The sequence below is a fragment of the Heterodontus francisci genome, chromosome 5 (assembly GCF_036365525.1).
Source record: "Heterodontus francisci isolate sHetFra1 chromosome 5, sHetFra1.hap1, whole genome shotgun sequence".
In the NCBI taxonomy this organism is placed as follows: Eukaryota; Metazoa; Chordata; class Chondrichthyes; order Heterodontiformes; family Heterodontidae; genus Heterodontus; species Heterodontus francisci.
The window spans coordinates 29,025,637-29,048,854 of NC_090375.1; the positions used below are offsets into that span (position 1 = coordinate 29,025,637).

Here is a 23,218-nt window from a genome sequence, read left to right on the forward strand (position 1 = left end):
CAATAGGAGTTATTCAAATACTCTCCTGACTGGCTTCCCAACTTCCAGTATCTGTAAACCTAAGCTCATCCAGAACACTGCTGCCCCATCCTGACCCTCATTAAGTTCGGTTTTCCCACTGATGCCTGTGTTCACTGACCTACATTGGTTCTCAGTCCAGTTAATGCCTCAAATTAAAAAGTGTTATCCTTGTATTCAAATCCTTCCATGGCCTCGCCCCCATCCCATCTCTGTAACCTCCTCCAACCCTCTGAAGTCATTGTTCAATTCTGGCCTCTTGTGCCCCCAGATTTCCTTCACACCTGCGCCCCCTTCCTCGCCTCACCACTCCTCAACTGCTAGTCATGCCTTCAATTGGCTAAGCCCGAAATGCTGGAATTCCCTCCCTAAATCTCTCCACCTCTCTCCCCTCCTTTAAGGCACTCCTTAAAACCTACCTCTTTAACCAAGCTTTTGGTCACCTGTCCCAATATCTCCTTATGTCAAATTTCATTTGGTAATGCTCCTGGGGATGTTTTACTATGTCGAAGCTAAATGCAAGTTGTTGCTGTTCAGTGCCAATCCTGTCCCTCATCTGTTTTATGGTTAATAATTTTGTAATTCTGCCAAAAATGCAGGACAGTATTATTTTTAAAATAGAACATAAAAGGAAGTAGGTGTTGTTGATGCAGTTTGCCATCTGTTTATCCAGAGTGCTGTTTTGCTGTGTCAATGTAGGTCACAGGACAATTGGTAGCCAAAATGGGTTAACACAGAGATATTTCATCTGAGAATCCAGCAGTGACTACTGAATCAAAGGCCAGAATTTTATGGTGGGCAGGGAGGCCCCGTCCACTGGCCGAAAAGTCAGTGGTGAGCCAACCTTCACCAGGCCTGGAGATTCAGACTAAATTTTACCCTCCCTAGGCCCTTAATTGGTCTTAGGCGGGACTTCCACCTCAGAGGCAGGAAGCCCCACCTAATGGAGCTGCTGACCAATCAACAAGCCAACAGCTCTTAGATACAGCAGCACCACCGGGAGCAGTGGCCACAGCTGTGACTACACCCAGATGCAGGAAGATGACGACGAGTGGCCCAGGAAAAAAGTGGAGTTTTAGGGCCTTGCCGGGAACATGGTCAGGCCCCGGCGAGGCAAGGGGGGTGGGTGCATGTTGTGTTGGGGGCGGTTGGGGCTTCGGGGGTGGCCCTCCATGGGGCAAGGAGGGCACCTACCCCAAGGCCCCAAAAGGCCTTTTAATTTTATCAGGCGGGTTTTCAGAGGCCTCAACCGCCTGCCAGCCAAACGTAAAATACCAGTGGTGGCGGGCAGAGACCTTTAAGTGGCAGATAATTGGCTACTTAAGGGCCTTGATTGGCCTGGGGTGACCGGGCCATTTCTCACCACCTCACGCAAATTGGCAGCGGAGGCGGGAGTGGGTCAGGAAGGGCCCCTGCAGCCTCCCACTGCATTTTATGCCCCTGCCACCAGCCCGCTCTTTTATGGGGCGTCAAATTCCAGCCAAATTCTCTCTCTCTCTCTCTCTCTAAGTGGAAGGGTTCAAACATGAAATGAGTCTGAATAATGTCAAGAGATTCTAGGGAGCACAGCCCATACTTTGGCAAAAATTAGAAAGCTTACTTACCCAGAATGAATAGTCTGGTGCAGTTGAAGGTATGTTTTCTGGGGGTTTCCTGGATCGAAGCCATGCTTTACTATAGGGGTGCCCAAGCCTTTTGTCTTTATAAAACAAACATTTAGGTGCTTAGCACGGAGCTTTGCACTCTATGTAAATAATTTAAATCAATGCTCCCATGAATTTCTGTGTATCTGGAGCAGTATCACCAGGTTGCCGAATTTAGGATTTATAATCAAGGAGGCAAATGACTCTCAGAATAGTCCCTTCTAAACATCCAGGCTTACTTAAAAAGGATCAATATAAGCAAGTTTAATCTAAGTGCATTCATGGACTATATTCCCAAGGTTTGCAGGCTTGATTTGGCACATAGTTCACATTTCAGATCTCTCTGCATTCCTGAGCTCTGTGCACTCAATGACAATAAGGTGCAAAATTGAGATGGAATAGTAGTCAGTTCACCAACACCACAAAGAATGCCAATTTGTAAAACGGGAACTCAGTGCTTGCACGCTACTTTGCATCTTCCTTTCTGCAATGCTTTTCAAAGACAAAAGTTTAAGAGGATTATTGTTGGTAAATTGAGTCATAGAGCAGTGGAATGTGGGTTTGGACTTGCAGTTTTGCAAAGTAATGAGTTCCCAATCTGAAGCGTGCCATTCAAAGGAAAGCACAAAACGGAGGTTCTTCCTTTATATCTGCCTGCACGGTTTCCCACCACCTCCCCACCCTCGAGTCCCGTCATTCTATCCCCAATCTCAGGATAACATTGGAGGTCATCTCAGGAAACTTGTGCATCAGCTAACAAGTGTCTTATGAACAGAGACCTTAATGCAGGTCAACCCCCTGCCCTTTCAATCAGGAGATGGCACATGGAAACCCCTGAAAGGGGAAGTGAGAAGAACACAAAAAATTTATTTATGCGAAAAGGATTTCAAATATAAATTTATGTCCAAGTCATTGTGAAATAAGACAGTGGTGGGCACATGATTTGTTGAATAGAATTGCACTGTAGATTTGTCAACTATAAACTAAAACAGTAAGAATGCACTAAGTGATAGCTAATGGTTCAAATGCAATGCAAATTTTCATAAAGCAAAAGATGAAAATTACTTTGGCAAAAAGAGCCATCATTTAAATTGTGTACTCTTAAAAATGTCTTCAATTTGCTACCCCACATTTTTCCTCCATTGTCATTAATTTACACAATTTCTTACTTGCTGGTTTGTTCTGTTTGAATTTACTTAGCTTGGAGGTTTGGGAAGTACTGTTTTGAGCTTTGGTTCTTCATAAATCCTAAATCAGAACGGCAACAGGCTAGAGTTCCCGCTCAGTTGCCCTTTTTCTTGGCGTAATTCACCTGAAATCAGTACAACCTACGCAAAGGGTTGCGGAATTTTAAATGCAAATTACAGTCAGCATAAATCAAGTTTCCGCGAGTTGTGCTAGTTTAAAAAAAACATCGCAATAGAAGCACGCCCTGGCCAGGATTAACTCATCACCATCAGAAATCTCTGCTAATTGCACCAGTTTGCAGGTCTAGGAGGAGGCGCTAAAAATTAAGCTATTTCTTTTGGGCGCAAGGACTCTAATAGGCACATTATAAAAAAAAAACTTATGAACATTATTTTTTTTAGATTTACAAAGAAACTGACTACCATATCCAATATAACTAGCAGACGGTTTGTATGTCTTTTAAAAGTCATTTTCTGCCATGTAAAATCGGGTTACTCACAAGTAGTACATTGACATGGATTAAAAATGCTTAATTTTTGAGATAAGCCTACTTTCAGCTGCACTAATCAAACTGCATCAAGTTACAATTTTCAAATATATTAAGTATTTTTTTTTTTTTAAAGTGTTAAGTTTTAAAACATTGCCTGATTACGTGGGTTAATGGCAGATTTTGCATTCAACTCAAGTCTAGAGTAGAGCTTGAACCCACAAGCTTCTAACTCAAAGGCAACAGTGTCACCTCCAAGCCAACTCATATTGCCAACATCCATCAGACCTTTAATTGTGTGCCATAAAGCTCCAAAGCTTACTCTTAACTGGGCCATGGAAACAAAAAGCTTGGACACTCTGGTGGATACATAGACTGGCATTTAAACAAAAGATTTTAAAAAGCATATAACTGTGAAGCATGTTTCATTACTGATCTATGACCAAGATTAACGTTTATGCAAGAACTATTTGGCAATTTGTTTGGTTTGAACTGGGAGTCATTTACCACCTTCACTGTGCTGACATCACATATGACTGATACTTTGGTGCAATTTGCCAAGAAATGAAAAAGCCAGTTGTCACAGACGACATCATAAAAACAAACATCAAAAGGGAAACATCAAAATGTTGCAAAATTGTATAAGGGAAGACAATAATATGTCAGTGACCAAAGGGCAGCTCTTTTCGTGTTTTGTGTAACAGCTACTCACCCTGATGGGAGATGGAAAACATAAAGCCACAATAAAATATGCATGCTTCTTTTCATTCTGACTCACAAACAATAGATTTTCATAAATCACAAAGTCGACAAATTCTAGTCTGAATGTGCCACCAGGAAGGGAGCGCTGGTGTGCACAATTGGCTCTCAAGTTTGGCATACAATGAAAAAACACTGCAAAGACTTAAGCATATGATCTAGGCTGACACTTTCCAGCCACCGATGTTAAGCTAACGGGGCTACAATTCCTTGGGCATGTTCTATTTCCCATTTTAAATACAGGAATCACATTAGCTGCCTGCCAGTCCTCTGGTACCATTCCCTAAACGTAAATGTTTATCTATAAAATGAATGGTGCCTCTGATAGCTCTTGCTGAAATTTTTTTTTTATCGTGTGTAGATGCAATCCATCTGGACCAGGAGTTTTATCCTCTAAGTTTGATTAGTTTATCAATTATCTTCCCCCTTTCTATCTTAAATGTCTTTATATGATTTTTGTTCTCTTCTACGAATGTCAAACGCACCATGATAATTTGCCTGATAAATACTGAAGCAAAGTAACTAGTCAATATTTCTGCAGTCTTTCCACTGTCATGACCTGAGAGTTTATTTTGCATATCTCTTAGTGGCCTTGTCCATATCCGGATTTTTCTTTTGTTATTTGTGTGTCTGTAAAATACTTTTTTTTTTTAATATTCCTTAATAATTTAATTCCATAGTTCCTCTTTGCTTTCCTAATTATCTCCTTTGAATTTCTCTCCTAACCTCTTCTTTCCTTTTGACATCCTCTCCTGTCTTCTCTATGTACTTACAGTAAGTCTTTTTCTTGGCTATCATCTGTTCTTTAATATATTTCTGCTGAAGTCTGTTGATCACCATTTTAAATATTTCCCATTGCTGTTCTCTCTCTTTATCTGTCAATTTTTTTCCCCCCAGTTTACCTTCCCCTCGAGATTACTTTTTTCCAGTCTACTCCTTTGGTCTTTGTGTTATTTATGTTTTTCTCAAACATTATTTTATATTATTGTAGACACATATTGTATCACAACACTATTTGAAAATGAGGAGGAGAGTTCCTGTAATTCCTGGCCATCTTCATCATCAATCCCTCAACCAACATCACTAAAAACCAGATTAACTGGTCGTCTATCTCATTGCTACTTCTGAAACTTTGCTGTGCACAAATTGGGTGCCGTTTTCCCCGACAACATAACACTGATTGCATTTCAAAGATATTTCAATTGTTCTGAAAAACTTTGGGATGCCCAGAGGTTGTGAAGGAAAATATATAAATGAAAGCTCTTATTTTCTTTCCTAATTATGAATGTTATTTGCATTTCGTGCTTTTGTTTGTAACGAAGGAACTCCCCTTCCATCGCTGTGATTGCTATTTTGTATCCTGTTTGATACTGAAATTGTGAAGTAAACCTCTCTCTCTTTCTGTGATCTGAATCCGGATCTTAGCTACAGAATTTGTATTTTTTTTTTTCCTCAACAGCTTGCTTTCCTCTTTTGAAGGGAACGGCATCTTGTAGGTATGTAGTCTCATGGGTGCAAACTCCTTTCTGGGACCTTGCCAAAGTAGCAAATGAAATTTTGTACTGATAAATGCAAAATATTATGTATTTAATGAACTGAGCAATATCAGCATGCAATGAAAAGACAGAATTAGTCTATTGTGACTTAGAAAGAGAGCTGGGAGTATCATTGTTCAGACAATGTGTAAAAGACAAATAAATAAATTAACAGAATATTTGGACAGGTAATCCAGAACAGTGAGGTACAAGTAATTATGCCAAGTTGTTATAATACACTGGCCAGAACACAGCATAGAAGCAAAACAGCTGAAGGCTGAGAGGACACAAAGCAAGCGGGGGCAGGAATTTGGGGCAGTACTTAGATCTTCCAGATTTCTGGCCCAAGAAGAGTCCCCCAAATTTGGCTGGCGTCTACCAACTAAGAAAAGATAAGAAAAGAACTAGGAGCAGGAGTAGGCCATACCCACCCTCGAGCCTGCTCCACTTTCCCGCCCAATCCCCATATGTTTCTATTCCCTTAAAGTCCAAATATCTATCAACCTTATCCTTGAATATGGTCATCAGCTGACCATCCTGAGCCCTCGGGGGTAGAAAATTCCAAAGAGTCACAGCGTTCGGAGTGAAAAAAATTTCTCAACTCAATCCTAAATGGCCGATGCCTTATCCTGAAACAATGTCCCCTAGATCTAGACTCTCCAGCCGGGGAAACAGTCTCCAAATCTATCCTGTCAAGCCATCTCGGAACCTTATACGTTTCAGTGAGATCACCTCTCATGCCTCTAAATTCCAGAGAGTATAGGCCTACTGTACTCAACTTCCACTCATAGGACAACCCTCTCATGCCAGGAGTCAATCACATGCCACATGACCACAGCCAGCTATGGGGGTTGTTTTGGAGCATTGCAGGACCCACTCAGACAATAAACCTTTATGTTTTGACATTTATTTATTTAGAGATACAGCACTGAAACAGGCCCTTCGGTCCACTGAGTCAGTGCCGACCATCAACCACCCATTTATACTAACTGTACACTAATCCCATATTCCTACCATATCCCCACCTTTCCTATATTCCCCTACCACCTACCTATACTAGGGGCAATTTACAATGGCCAATTTACCTATCAACCTGCAACTCTTTGGCTGTGGGAGGAAACCGGAGCACCCGGCGAAAACCCATGCAGTTCACAGGGAGAACTTGCAAACTCCGCACAGGCAGTACCCAGAATTGAACCCGGGTCGCTGGAGTTGTGAGGCTGCGGTGCTAACCACTGCGCCACTGTGCCGACCAAATGGATGAGAAAAACACTGATTTAATGAGATACCTAACAGTCTTTTCTCATGCATTATTCAACAGAAAGAATTGGGGGGGAAAAATAGCTACTCTTAATTGTTGTGTTTAAAGCCTAGTGTATTTGCATATTTTAATAGGTATTTAAGATGCTAATGTGCCAGCTTTGATGTTATTTCCCATAGACTGTAAAGAAGCAGCAATATTTAGATTGTCCCAGTAATAAATAAACGTGTTTCATTGTATTGGGAAGTTATTTTCTAAATGATCAGAAGCTAGGAACTGTGGAAGAGTGGAGAGATTTAACAGTCCAAGTCCAGAAATCACGGAAAGCTAGTGAACAAGACAAAAAGCTAATTGAAAAGGCGAATGAAATGTTGGCCTTTATCTGAATAGGGTTGGAATACAAAGAGATCAAAGTTACATTTCAGCTATACAGAGCTCTTGTTCGGCCCCATCTGAAGTATTGTATTCAGTTCAGGGCACAGCACCTCAGGAAAAATATACTGGCCTGAAGTGAGGATGCAGTGCAGATTCACCAGAACAATACCAATGCTAAGGGATTAAATATGAGGATAGGTTGCATAGACTAGGCTTGTATTCCTTTGAATATAGAAGAGTAAGGGGTGATCTAATTGAGGTGCTTACAATGATTAAAGTAGTTGATGGGATAGACAGAAATTATTTTCTCTGATGTGGGAGTGCAGAACAAGAGACATAACTTGAGTATTGCTTAAAAAAAAAGACATGCTGTCAAAGCTTTTCATCTTGCATTCATCAGGAAAGATGCAAGAATGCTAAATTTCAAAGGGAACAGACTCTGGCTCAGTTGCTAGAAGCTACATATATTCATACGCAGGGACCCGTCCTCTGCAGGCAAAAGGAACATGTCCACACATTGCGCCTTTGAGTATTTCTTTACACAAAGAGTACTGAAAATCGGGAACCTGCTTTCCCCCAAAAAGCTACTGAGATTGCTAGATTGTTGTTAGACAAGGGTGTTAAGGCTTATGGAAGCAAGGCAGGTAGATGGTGCTAATATACAAATCTGCCATGATATTGAATGGTGGAGCAGGCTTGAGGGGCTGAAAGGAACTGGAATAGGCCAATAAGTCGCAGTAACTTCAATGCATATAAAAAGTTGGGTAAGATATAAAACTGCCTGTCGCGCGCGAGCGAGCGAGCAACAAAGCGGGGGACAGGGAGAGAAAGAAAGTAAGAGCACGAGCAAAAAGAGAGGGACAGAGACCACTCCCAACAGATGGACATCTATCTGGAATGCTCCGCATCACAACAAGTGTGCTGGCAAACATTCACTATTTGTGCAAGCAAAAGACTGTTAGGTATCTCACTAAATCAGTGTCCAACATAGTGATGAGAATGTAAGTCAATAAATAAATGTTCTCATTTAAAGCTTCTTCATAAAAATGTACGTTTGTTGTTGTTTGGATTAATAGCAAGATAAATTTTAATGCCTTTATTTTTCCGAAATTATCTCATTGGCCCCCCAAGTAATACCAAAATTGTAATGTGCCCCCGCACCCCCACGTGAAAAGGTTGGACAACTTTGTTCAAGGGATAGGGAACAAAAGGCAGGTAAATGAAGCTCAAGGTACAGATCTACCATGACCCAATTGAATGGCTAAACAAGTTTGAGGGGCTGAATGGCCTTCTCCTGTTCCTGTGTTCACCGTACTGTGAAATGAAGCTCATCGATCTTTATCAGACCTTATATCATCATCAAGTGTTTATTCCGTTCATATTTGTACTATCTGAAGGTGAAAGACACAAATAACCAATTCAGATCACAGAGATACTAATTTTATACCTCTGGCTTGTACTATTTACATGTTTATGTAGGGCAGTGTGTACCTCATTTACATCAACACCTCAGCACTGGCAACAGACCTGAGCAAGGCAGCATGACATAATATCCTGCACTCCTTTCTACTGAAGCTTGCAAGCATCACTGCATCTACATACATACCAGAGGATGCACTTTGCAAGCTTGCAGAGGTACCACCCATTGAAGCCAATTAAGAGCAAGTTGCGCTGGTACAGCAGAAGCAGGAATCTGCTGGCTCCGTGGATGTCATCAACAATGCTCTGTACTTTTGAGAAATCTGATTCTCAAGAAACAAACAAACGTTCAGTAATCTATTGAGCTGCTGTTCCCTTTTCACACGAAAAGTAACAAATAAGCTTCACTTTGCAAAAGAAGACCTCAGTCGCTTGCTTCATCAGTTCTGATGAAGGGTCACTGACCTGAAATGTTAACTCTGCTTCTCTCTCCACAGATGCTGCCAGACCTGAATATTTCCAGCATTTCTTGTTTTTATTATGGCATATATATCATTTGACTCTGAATGATTTTGTATTTAAAACCTTTAATGTAGTAGTGTTGTTTACTCTCATAGGAAAAGCCTGTAGTTCAGTCTCTGGGAGATGTTACAGCTATATGACAGCTCCCTTTGAGAAAGAGAGACACCAAAGACGGGCCTTCCTGGCATACTGAGAAAAGACTGGGTCAATAAACTTACATAGTCTAAGGACAATGTGTATGTAATGCAAGTGTAATGTTATAAAGGAATGGTAGCGTGGTGTTTACGTTATTAGAGTCGCAGTCCAGGAAACAATTCACGAGAATGGTTCCAGGGATGAGGTATTTCAGTTATGAAGATAGATTGGAGAAGTTAGGACTGTTTTCCTTGGAGAAGAGAAGGCTGAGAGGTGATTTGATAGAGGTATTCAAAATTATGACGGATCTGGACAGAGTGGGTAGGGAATAACTGTTCCCACTCGTGAAAGAATCGAAAATGAGAGGGCACGGATTTAAATAATTGGTAAAAGAAGCAAAAAAACGACAGGAGGAAAAAACTTCTTCACGCAGCGAGTGGTTAAGGTCTGGAATGCGCTGCCTGAGAGTGTGGTGGAGGCAGGTTCAATTGAAGCATTCAAAGGGAATTAGACTGTTAACTAAAAAGGAAGAACGTGCAGGGTTACAGGGAGAAGGCACCAAGTGAAATGCTCATTCGGAGAGCCAATGCAGACATGATGGGCTGAATGGCCTCCTTCTATGCTGTAATAATTCTATGATTTTGTGACTTACACTAATAATCCAGAAAATGTGCATTTAAATCCTAATATTTGCATTTAATCTTTTAAAAATCTGGAAAACAAAATTGCTATCAGTAAAAGTGACTATGAAGTTGTTGGATTGTAGTCAAAAGCCAACTGGTTCATGAATGTCCTTTGTGGAATGAAACCCACTGTCCTGGCCTAGTTTGTCCTATATATGACAATAACTCCGCTCTGAAACACCCTAGCAAGTCACTCAGTTATAACAAACCACTGCGGTTCGAGAGGAAGCCTGCCCCATCATCTCAGGGCAACTAGGGATGGGCAATAAATGCTGGCCTTGTCAGTGATGCCCACATTCCAAAAATATTTTTTTTTTCCCAATGGCCCAAGTTGGGGTATCACCTGCCTTTCACGTCTGCTCAAGAACCGTTCTCTCTTCCAAATTTAGGAGCACCACTGGGACCCCCAAAAGAATGTCTATTCCACCCAATCTTGCCGGCCACAAATAGTAACTGGAAACAAGTCAGTTCTAGGAAAATGTGTTGAAAATAATGCCGTGCAATTGAGAAAAAAAAGGTGCAAACTGCAATTAAAAGTAATGTATGAAGGAAAATGCAAATAAAATATTAGAAGCAACTATCAGTAAAAAGTGGTACAAACATTTAAGAAGCAGAATCTTAAAGGCCAGACCATCCAAAAAGTGTCGTGCCTGTTTTATATGGACAAGCAACAAAGTCAGCCTCTCCCGAATTGAGAGACTAATTAAAATGAGGCAGTAAGCCCACAAAAAAAAAAAAAAAATGCAATTTTTTGGTTGCAAAATTTGCACCACTACAAATCAGCAACAAGAAACTCTGAGCGTGATTGTGAGATCTACAGACCCTGTCCTGTGAATCTACACACCAGAAACAAAGTCACATAGCATTGTCCCTTTACTGCTCCTGCAAAAGACAGACAGAACTGTTCATTTATAAAGTGCCCCAGGGAAGGAGAGAAACAAACTAAAAATATCTTTGTGAACTTAAAACTCTGGCTTTAACTCTAAAGGATATCTAAACGTAAAAATTAAGTCCTCATCTGAAGCATAATGATGTTATTGTATCAACAACTGTTACATATAATCCCAAGATCTAACCGACAGTCAGATTTCTCTGGACCACTGTGAAAATAACACACTAGATATATTTTTTTTCCAACCGCAAACTGAAAACATGCAAAGTTACGTACCCGCTCTTGGCCAGCTGTATCCCAAATCAAAAACTTATGGAGCTCATTTCCACAGCTCACAGTCTTAGTCATGAATGATGCACTGAAAAGTAGATCAGATCAGACAATGAGTTTGTTTCAAAATAATGTAGGATTAAAACTCTAAGAACAGGCTAAATTGCATAAATTTGTCAGTACTCACCCAATAGTGGGCAGAGTATTGAGATCGAAAGTGTCTTGAACAAATCGGCATACGATACTTGACTTCCCAACCCCTGTATCCTAAAAATCATTAAACATACAGAAATACAGCAATGAGATCGTAAAATTATTTGGAAAGTCAAAAGGTTTTTTTTTAAAAAAACTGTTCTGGCAAAATGTACCTAAAGCTGAGCCAAACACACAAGGCAAGCTAAGTTCCAATCCCAGTTTATGCTAAGTCAGCAAATCTCAGCGGGTAAAAGTGGTTACAAGACACTAGATAAATCAAGATTTTTTTTGTTGCTTTTGCTCGTCACTCTTGACTCTCCTCCTCTCCACTAAGGCTGAATGTGATACACCAGCTAAAATGAACTAGGGGTCAGACTGGAGATATGCAGCCCCATATGGCTTTGCACAACACCCGCCTTCACCCATAGGGCATCAGAGGGTTTATACAGTATCATAGGAAATAGGAGTAGGCCATTCGGCCCATCAAGCCTGCTCCGCCATTCAAACAGATCATGGCTGATCATCTACTTCTATGCCATTTTTCCTCACTATCCCCATATCCTTGGATGTAATTAGGATCCAAAATTCTACAGATTTCTGTCTTGGACATGCTCAATGATTGAGCTTCCACAGCCCTCTGGGGGAGAGAATTCCACAGTTGCACCACCCTCTGAGTAAAGAAATTCCTCCTCATCTCAGTCTTAAATGGCCTATCCCTTATTCTGCATCCCCTGGTTCTAGACTTGCCAGCCAAAGGAAACATCCTATCCACATCCACCCTGTAAGAATTTTTCACATTTAACTGAAATCACCTCTCATTCTTCGAAATGCTTGAGAATACAGGCCCAGTTTCCTCAATCTCTCTTCATAAGATAGTCCTGCTATCCTTGTGATTAGTCTGGCAAACCTCCTTCTATGGTAAGCATATCCTTCCTTAGATAAGGAGACCAAAACTGTACACAATGCTCCAGGTGCAGTCTCACCAAGGCTTTATACAACTGCAGCAACACATCTTTACTTCTGTATGCATATCCCCTTGCAATGAAGGCCAACATACCATTTGCCTTCTTCATTGTTTGCTGCACTTGGATACTAGCTTTTAGTGACCCATGAACAAGGACACCCAGGTCTCTTTGGACATCAACACTTCCCAACCTCTCACCATTTAAGAAATACTCTGCCTTTCTGTTTTTACAACCAAAGTGGATCGCTTTACACTGATTCACATTATATTCCATCTGCTGTTATTGCCCAGTTAGCCTGTCCAAATCCTCTCGAAGCCTCCTTGCATCTTCCTCATAGCTTACACTCCCTCCTGGTTTTAGGTCATCAGCAAATTTCAATATAATACAATTGGTCCCCACATCCAAATCATTTATATAGATTGTGAACAGCTGGGGTGGCTCTCAATGGGGCCCCCCCCCTCATTCCCAATGCCGCATCGCTCGTTCAGGCACCAAGTGCCTTTTAACGAGGGACCTGCCCCACTCCTTGGAGCCAGGAAGCAGCCCACATGCTTTATCATGCCATGCTTCCCAGACGGCAACAGGGCCGCCTGCCATACGGCTAATTGTGGCTGTGATGGGAAGAGGCCCTTAACAGGGAAATGAATCCCCAATTAAGGGCCTCAGTTGGTGTTGGGGTGGGAAGGCCTGTGAACGGCCTTCCCATCCTGGACTAAATTTTGGCAGATGCTGGATAGTGGGGGGTTGGGGAGGGGACCTCTCCCCGCCACCATCCCAACTGATTTTATGCTCTCTCCACCTCCAAACCCACCACAGGGGAAGAGCATAAAAATCCTCCCAAGATGTCCTGAGAAACCACTGAGCAGTGGTTTGACAAATTTAGCCACTAGGATAAGTCTAATCAGGTAATCTTTCATGTAGCCTCATCAGCTGTAAAGCACTTTGGGATGTCCTAAGGTCATGAAAAGCACTATATAAAAACAAGTTATTTTCTTCAGCTTTCTTTAAAATACATCATTTTTCAAACAAATTTGTTACTTAAAAAGGGGCAGAATTCTTAAAATGAATGCAGAACTTTTTGAGCCAGTACGTAGAAAGTCCTATAAGAGAAGGGGCAGTACTGGACCTAATCCTAGGGAATGAAGCCGGTCAAGTGGTAGACGTGTCAGTGGGGGAGCATTTCGGGGATAGTGACCATAACTCGAAGATTTAAGGTAGTTATGGAAAAGGACAAAAGATGGACCAGAAATAAAAGGGACTGAATTGGAGGAAGGCTGATTTTAATATGATAAAACAGAATCTGGCCAAAAGTGGACTGGGAGCAGCTACTTGTAGGAAAGTCTACATCACATCAGTGGGAGTCATTCAAAGAGGAAATTGAGAGAGAGTCCAGAGCCAAAATGTGCCCGTTAAGGCAAAGGGTAGGACCAAGTCCAGGGAACCCTGGATGTCAAGGGATATAGAGGATTGCATCAGGAAAAAAAAAAAAAAGGAGGCTTAAGGCAGATCCCAAGTGCTGAAAACAGCTGAGACACTAGAGGAGTGTAGAAAGTGTAGGGTGGCAATTAAAAAAGTAATTAGGAGAGCGAAGAGGAGACATGAAAAAACACTGGCGGGCAAGATAAAGGAAAATCCCAAGGCGTTTTATAAGTATATTAAGGATAACAGGATAACCAGGGCAAGAGTAAGGCCCATTAGGGACCAAAGTGGCAATCTTTGTGCGGAGCCGGAGGACATAGGTGAGGTTTTAAATGATTACTTTTCATCTGTGTTCACTATGGAGAAGGACGATGTAGGTGTAGAGATCAGGGTGGGGGATTGTGATATACTTGAACATATTAGCATTGAAAGGGAGGAAGTATTAGCTGTTTTAGTGGGCTTAAAAGTGGATAAATCCCCAGGCTCAGATGAGATGCATCCCGGGCTGTTATGCGAGGCAAGGGAGGAGAAAGCAGGGGCTCTGACAAATTTTCAAATCCTCTCTGGCCACAGGAGAGGTAACAGAGGACTGGAGGACAGCGAATGTGGTACCATTAGTCAAGAAGGGCAGTAGGGATAAACCAGATAATTACAGGCCGGTACGTCTAACATCAGTGGTTGGGAAAATATTGGAAAAAATTCTGAGGGACAGGATTAATCTACACTTGGAGAGGCAGGGATTAATCAGGAGACAGTCAGCATGGCTTTGTCAAGGGGAGATCGTATCTAACTAACTTGACTGAATTTTTCGAGGAGGTAACTAGATGTGTAGATGAGGGTAAAGCAGTAGATGTAGTATACATGGATTTCAGTAAGGCTTTTCATAAGGTCCTACATGGGAGATTGGTTAAGAAAGTAAAAGCCCATGGGATCCAGAGTAATTTGGCAAATTGGATCCAAAATTGGCTTAGTGGCAGGAGGCAGAGGGTAATGGTCGAGGGCTGTCTTTGCGATTGGAAGCCTGTGACCAGTGGTGTACCACAGGGATCGGTGCTGGGACCCTTGCTATTTGTAGTGTACATTGATGATTTAGACGTGAATATAGGAGGTATGATCAGTAAGTTCGCAGATGACATGAAAATTGGTGGTGTTGTAACTAGTGAGGATGAAATCCTTAGATTACAGGGAGATATGGATGGGCGGAGCAGTGGCAAAGGGAATTTAATCCTGAAAAGTGTGAGGTAATGCATTTTGGGAGGATTAACAAGGCAAGGGAATATACAATGGATGGTTGGACAATAGGAGGTACAGAAATTCAGAAGGACCTTGGTGTACTTGTTCATAGATCACTGAAGGCAGCAGCACAGGTAGATGAGGTGGTTAGGAAGGCAAATGGGATACTTGGCTTTATTAGCCAATGCATAGAATATAAGAGCAGGGAGATTATGATGGAGCTATATAAAACGCTAGTTAGACCACAGCTGGAGTACTGTGTACAGTTCTGGTCACCACACTATAGAAAAGGATGTGACTGCACTGGAGAGGGTGCAGAGGGGATTCACCAGGATGCTGCCTGGGCTGGAGCATTTCAGCTATGAAGAGACACTGAAAAGGCAAGGGTTGTTTTCCTTAGAGCAGAGAAGGCTGAGGGGAGATATGATTGAGGTGTACAAGATTATGAGGGGCATTAATAGGTTAGATAGGAAGAAACTTTTTCCCCTGGCAGAGGGGTCAAGAACTAGGGGGCATAGATTTAGGGTAAGGGGCAGGAGGTTTAGAAGGGATTTGAGGAAGAATTTTTTCACCCAGAGGGTGGTTGGAATCTGGAACACACTGACTGAAGGGGTGGTAGAGGCAGGAACCCTCAACATTTAAGCAGCATTTAAATGAGCACTTGAAATGCCATAGCATACAAAGCTACAGGCCAAGTGCAGGAATATGGGATTAGAATAGTTGGGTGCTGTGTGGCCAACACAGACATGATGGGCCGAAGGGCCCGTTTCTGTGCTGTATAACTCTACTTGTATTAAATGTGCAAGTTGCTGAAAATAATGCTCTTGCAACATACACAGGCACAAAGATTCCTTTGTGAAATCGGACTTCCTTTAACTAGTAATGTTATATGAACTGCCTAAGGGACATAATAGCAATGGCTAAAACATATTACATGCACTTTCCAAATATGGCTCAATTGCAGGTCAGATCTGCATCAAGTAGCACTCATTAACAGTGCCTTCCACATCACCAACAACAGCCATCAGACTTCAACTTCAATATTGGAGGACAAGACGCACCGCAGCCTCACAGCTCCAGCGACCCGGGTTCAATTCTGGGTACTGCCTGTGTGGAGTTTGCAAGTTCTCCCTGTGTCTGCGTGGGTTTCCTCCGGGTGCTCCGGTTTCCTCCCACAGCCAAAAGACTTGCAGGTTGATAGGTAAATTGGCCATTATAAATTGTCCCTACTATAGGTAGGTGGTAGGGGAATATAGGGACAGGTGAGGATGTGGTTGGAATATGGAACTAGTGTAGGATTAGTATAAATGGGTGGTTAATGGTCAGCACAGACTCGGTGAGCCGAAGGGCCTGTTTCAGTGCTGTATATCTAAATCTAAAGACACCCAGGATAAATTTAATTTTGGATGATAGTGGAAAATGGGTGATATTGTTTTAGCTACCTGTTCGTTACACATCCCTCCTGATTTTCATTTCCTTCACTATCTTATGTCTTTGGCTAACCTAACCACATATTCACAATTGGACCAAGGTACTTGCAAGCAATCTGCTTTCACCATTTGTTGGGAAGTTGCCCCAAAACAGCTAAGAGATAACTTCCCATTTGACTTTTGGTCAGCTCCTTAAGAGTAAGCACTTCACTTCCATTCAGCATCTTGGGATACAGTGGCATACCTGAAATTGGAACTCAGTGGCAACGGAAAATGATGTCCTGTGTCTCTAAATCACATACTGTATTTCCTCAGCATGGCTTTTATTTAAGCAACATTAGAGTATCTATATCTATGAAATATTTAATGTCAATTTTAAGAAAATAGCAACAACTGACAAAAAAATGTACTAGAACAGCAAACCATCACAATTGCAGAAAATGCATTGTCACAGATTGACTATCATCGACAAAAAGTACAAGATTAAAGAAACGTCCATGCATTATTTTGTCAGCTAACAGGAAACATCCTGAATTTAGCTCACTACCATCTTCGACATCTCGTCATTTTGAAAACTTCTGGCCATTTCCTGCATAGCTTTTTAAACAAAAATAAATTTGTGCATTTTCCTGCACTTGCCAATGTGTGGCTCATAGGAATAGTATCACATCTTCACATGTGTGGTGGTTCTTCCTCAATTTTCTACCAACATCCATGGTGTAGAAGTTTAAAACTGAAAAGGGTAAATTCGGCAAACCAGCGTCTGGAGGAGGGAAACCAGGTTCAAAGGGAGTCGGGTTGGTGATAAATCCACAACATTGTAGCCCCAATTCATGCTGCCTTAGAGTGCAGATTTCTTTTGGAGCATTGAAAATATGAGATCAATTACAAACTAGGCAATAGGTGATCCCAACTTCTCAGTAGAAATAAAGGAAAGACTAAGGCTGATAAGGGATTCCATCATCCTGAGGTTCTGGGAAAGAATGAAGTGGACAGTGTAATGAGTCCTAATATGACATAGTGAAGATGCAAGGAGGGCAAACGTGTATGGAAAAGAAGTGAACGGACATAAGTCTGATCGCTGACATTCAATCAGCATGCCTTGGGAAGTATGAAACAGTGCTGATGGAGGAAATGCTTGCTTTTCACTCTTTTAAAACTAAACTTGCTGTGCTGTGGTCAGGAAATACAGCTAAACAAATACTATCGGAAAGAAACAGAGACAGTGCAGGCAAAGAATGGGCCTTGGTATTTGGATAGACCTTGGAGACTGTCCAATTTGATAAAATGGGGCCCAGTATTCTAGCAAATTCTACAAACATCTTTATCTGGAAGGTTGATGACAAAGAACTTCACATGATGGAAATTTACTGCAAGAAAGATGGACAAATTTCTGGTTGGGTTCAAACCCGATGGTTTAAACAAAGAGCTCAGAAAACAACTGGCCGTTGTGTTAAGAGAAGTTTCATGGGACAGTACGGCCTGCCTATATAGGGGTCCATCCCTTAACAAGGGGTATAAAAAGTTTGAACACATCAGAGATCTTTGACTGCAGTCAACAGGTGGAATGCCAACCAAGTGTCAGAAGGAGAATCTGCAATCAACAGGAGCTGGCCACTTCGGGTGATTGTATGACTAAGCTTACTGGAAACATATCTGATGCCAGATATTGTGGAAGCATTTATTTGCTGGGCATACAGTAACAAAACAGATTATTTTCTTTTCGTTCTCAACCTATTAAATCTGTAATCATTTTAAGCCTGTGCCCGTTTTAAATCTGTAATCGTGGGTACAAATAAACCATAACCCAATGAGTAGAACCACCTTTTGAGTGAGTCATCAATTTTCTCTTGTAATTTGCATTGATAAGCCTGAGTGCGTGTTTAATACAAAAAAGCTTACAAAGATCTAAGCATCTTTAAATCACTCTTCTCTGCATCCTAATACCTTGGAACACAGGATGTCCAAAACGCCACACAATGTTGCTTCAGTGATATTCTTTAGGATAACTTGTTTCAAGTTGTATAATCATGTATATATAATTTTGAGGAACATCCAGTGCTGATCAGATGTGTTGGCAAGAGCTTCACATTGGCTGGAACCTAATAGTGAATAATTATAGATCAATCATTCTTGTAATCAGGTTCAACCATGAGGTGAGAGAGTTATTCAAAAGGCCTTTGACAAACAATTAATCATATTTTCCTTTGAGAATTTTGTTGCTTTTAAAAAGTCAGACAACCAGACACAGCTTGCTCCAAAATCTTCTGAAATTCACAGCAATGTAATGAGTGTTTCCATTGAGACAGTACATCACACTGGAATCCAAAGTTGAAGAAACAGGTACAGACAGACATGAGGTCACTATCACGTAATAATGTTGCATCTTATAGGGACCAGTGCTGTTTTGGAAGGCAACAATTCTTGAATAATATTGTTACTATCGAGGTGGGAGGAGTGAACTGTTTATTCTAGTTCCACTTTTCCATGGGTCACAACATATATTTAAATTTTTTCCCACTTACCAATAGGGTCAAAGACTATTTTTATCCCAGAATAAAACACACACATTTGGGCTGAATACTTGCTCATTCTTGAAGAAAACAGCAGATGAGGCATGTAGTGTTCCAAAACAGCATGGCCTCCGAGTACACATAGACGGGTCACTGGGATCTTTTAGAACAGTTCTTTTTAGGCGGCGTTGAGAATTAATTTAGCAGTCTTTTCTTCAAAGCCTGGAGACAAGATGAGTTGACACAGTGGTCTTCTCAGGGTCTTTTAGAGAGGTGCTGGCATGCTGAGCTGGGTCGTGGTCTTCTCTCATTGGAATTTCGATATATATATATATATATCACATATACATACACACATACATACAGTTCAACATCAACTCAAAACAATTCAAACACAAAACCAAAAACAGGGGTTCAACCATTTGACCTCTATCAATCTTGACCTGCCATTTCTTGGTAAACAACTTCTCCAGGTGTCCAAAGTTCTGTTGTTTATTGAGCTGAAAGTCAGGTGGTTTCCCAGAAAGGTTTGTTTTCCCTCACAAGACCTCTCAGTGCCCCTTTTAAAAAGCATTTCCAGGGACTGTTTTCAAAGCCAAGTAGCCTTGACATGATGCCTTTTGAAAACCCTAAAGTTTAACATTTCTTAAATCTTGCGAAAATGAATCTTCAAAAAATATATTGAACAAAATACAGAAGTAATTTCGTAACAATATTCATAATTTTCAATACAGATGAGTTCAACTCAGTGTAAATAATGTTGTATATTAAGAGAGGTCTCCAATCTAATTCATAAGGCCAGTGACACCCTGTTAAAAAGCAGTTTTACAAATCAAATCACACAATTAATTGGTTACAAATCACAATGTGGTTAACTCTTACATGCCCTCTGAAATGACCTAGCAAGCCACTCAGTTGTACCTAACCGCTACGAAGTCAATAAAAAGGAACGAAACCAGATGGACCACCCAGCACCGGAAACGACAACAGCAAAACTAGTCCTGTCAACCCTGCAAAGTCCTCCTTACTAACATCTGGGGGGTTGTGCCAAAGTTGGGAGAGCTGTCCCACAGACTAGTCAAGCAACAGCTTGACATAGTCATACTCACGGAATCATACCTTACAGATAATGTCCCAGACACTGCAATCACTATCCCTGGGTATGTCCTGTCCCACCAGAGGTGGCGGGACAGTGGTATGCATTAGGGAGGGAGTTGCCCTGGGAGTCCTCAACATCGACTCCGGACTATGAATTCTCATGGCATCAGGTCAAACATGGGCAAGGTAACCTCCTACTGATTACCACTTACCGCCCTACCTCAGCTGATGAGTCAGTATTCCTCTATGTTGAACACCACTTGGAGGAAGCACGGAGGGTGGCAAGGGCACAAAATGTACTCTGGGTGGGGGACTTCAATGTCCATCACCAAGAGTGGCTTGGTAGCACCACTACTGACTGAGCACTAAAAGGACATAGCTGCTAAACTGGGTCTGCGGCAGGTGGTGGGGTAACCTACACGAGGGAAAAACATACTTGACCTTGTCCTCACCAATCTGCCTGCCGCAGATGCTTCTATCCATGACTATTGGTAGGAGTGACACAGTCCTTGTGGAAACGAAGTCCTGCCTTCACATTGAGGATACCGTCCATCGTGTTGTGTGGCACAGCACCATGCGAAATGGGATAGATTTCGAACAGATCTAGCAATGCAAAACTGGGCATCCATGAGGTACTGTGGGCCATCAGCAGCAGAACTGTACTCAACCACAATCTGTAACCTCACGGCCCGGCATATACCCCACTCTACCATTACCATCAAGCCAGGAGACCAACACTGGTTCAATGAGGAGTGCAGCAGCGCATGCCAGGAGCAGCACCAGGCATACCTCAAAAATGAGGAGTCAACCTGGTGAGGCTACAACACAGGACTACTTGTATGCCAAACTGCATAAGCAGCATCTAATAGACAGAGATAAGCGATCCCATAACCAACAGATCAGATCTAAGCTCTGCAGTCATAAATGGTGGTGGACAATTAAACAACTAACTGGAGGAGGTGGCTCCACAAATATCCCCATCCTCAAAGATGGGGGAGCCCAGCACATCAGTGCGAAAGATAAGGCAGCAGCATTTGCAACAATCTTCAGCCAATTCGATTCACTCCGCATGATACCAAGCAACGACTGAAGGCACTGAATACTGCAAAGGCTATGGGTCCTGACAATATTCTGGCAATAGTACTGAAGACCCGTGCTCCAGAACTTGCCGCACCCCTAGCCAAGCTGTTCCGGAACAGCTACAACACGGTATCTACCCGGCAATATGGAAAATTGCCCAGGTACGTCCTGTGCACAAAAAACAGGACAAATCCAACCCGGCCAATTACTGCCCCATCAGCCTCCTCTCAATCATCAGTAAAGTGATGGAAGGTGTCATCAACAGTGCCATCAAGCAGCACTTGCTTAGCAATAACCTGCTCAAATGACTGTTTGGGTTCCACCAGGGCCACACAGCTCCAAACCTCATTACAGCCTTGGTTCAAACATGGACAAAAGAGCTGAACTCGAGGGGAGGCGAGAGTGACTGCCCTTGACTTCAAGGCAGCATTTGACCGAGTATGGCATCAAGGAGCCCTTGCAAAACTGAAGTCAATGGGAATCAGGGAGAAAACTCTCTGCTGGCTGGAGTCATATCTAGCGCAAAGTAAGATGGCTGTGGTTGTTGGAGGTCAATCATCTGAGCTGCAGGACATCACAGCAGGAGTTCCTCAGGGTAGTGTCCCAGGCCCAATCGTCTTCAGCTGCTTCATCAATGACCTTCCTTCAATCATAAGGTCAGAAGTAGGGATGTTCGCTGATGATTGAACAATGTTCAGCACCATTCGTGATTCCTCAGATACTGAAGCAGTCTGTGTAGAAATGCAGCAAGACCTCGACAATATCCAGGCTTGGGCTGATGTGTGGCATGAAGGTTACTTGCCAGTTAAGTGCCAGACAATGACCATCTCCAACAAGAGAGAATCTAACCATTTCCCCTTGACATTCAACGGCATTACCATCGCTGAATCCCCCACTATCAACACCCTAGGGGCTACCATTGACCAGAAACTGAACTGGAGTAGCCATATAAATACCGTGGCTACAAGAGCAGGTCAGAGGCTAGGAATCCTGAGGCAAGTAACTCACCTCCTGACTCCCCAAAGCCTGTCCACCATCTACAAGGTACAAGTCAGGAGTGTGATGGAATACTCTCCACTTGCCTGGATGGGTGCAGCTCCAACAACACTCAAGAAGCTCGACACCAACTAGGACAAAGCAGTCCGCGTGATTGGAACCTCATCTACAAACATTCACTCCCTCCACCACTGACGCACAGTGGCAGCAGTGTGTACCATCTACAAGATGCACTGCAGCATTGTACCAAGGCTCCTTAGACAGCACCTTACTAACACGCGACCTCTACCAATTAGAAGGACAAGGGCAGCAAATGCATGGGAACACCACCACCTGCAAGTTCCTCTCCAAGTCACACACCATCCTGACTTGGAACTATTTCGCCATTCCTTCGCTGTCTCTGGGTCAAAATCCTGGAACTCCCTTCCTAACAGCACTGTGGGTATACCTACCCCAAATGGACTGCAGCGGTTCAAGAAGGCAGCTCACCACCACCTTCTTAAGGGCAATTAGGGATGGGCAATAAACGCTGGCCTGGCCAGTGACATCCACATCCCATGAATTAATTTTTTAAAAATTAATTTTATTATTAATGCCTGAAAAGAGTAACTTATGATCACAACATTATCAAGGTTATCCAAAAGCTATAATCAGTTTCTGCAAATAGCTGACGTAGGTTTGAATAAATTCCCTTCTTACAAATAGACCAGTTCTACGGAACATCCACTTCCAGAGTTTTACTGAAAAAAAGATGTGTCTTTAAGCACGCACGTTCCATACTTTTGGTGTACAGAATAGGTTTCTTCAGGCTTGCCAAGAGTCCTCATTTGCATATCCTGGTTGTTACAATTAGCGTCAGATACTTAGCAGCATTTCCAGGGTCTACTCCTAAAAGTGGCATCTGCATTTCCCATTGGTAGCAAATTGCTTCCTTTTCTTAATAGTGTAGTGAGGTGAGCCAGAAGTATACACCAAGGGATGGAAGACATCTCCCTTTCCTGAGGAAGCCTGGCAGTCATATTGAAGGAGGCGATAGGAAAGGTGGGTTGGCATTTTTGGTTACCTGAGTCACTCTTCCCAGAAAGGAGAAAATTGCAAAGCA

The 23,218-nt window shown here is 42.2% G+C and overlaps 1 protein-coding gene across 1 annotated transcript in view; it reads right to left on the minus strand.

Moving 5' to 3' along the window:
* Nucleotides 1-23,218, minus strand: part of rab31 (RAB31, member RAS oncogene family) — a 123,410-nt gene that overhangs the window by 86,687 nt on the left and 13,505 nt on the right. The window contains exons 2-3 of the mRNA XM_068031241.1: nucleotides 11,375-11,454; nucleotides 11,194-11,275 (exon numbers count right to left, since the gene is read on the minus strand). Of these exons, the coding sequence (XP_067887342.1) occupies nucleotides 11,194-11,275; nucleotides 11,375-11,454 (162 nt within the window). The remainder of the gene's footprint in view (nucleotides 1-11,193; nucleotides 11,276-11,374; nucleotides 11,455-23,218) is intronic.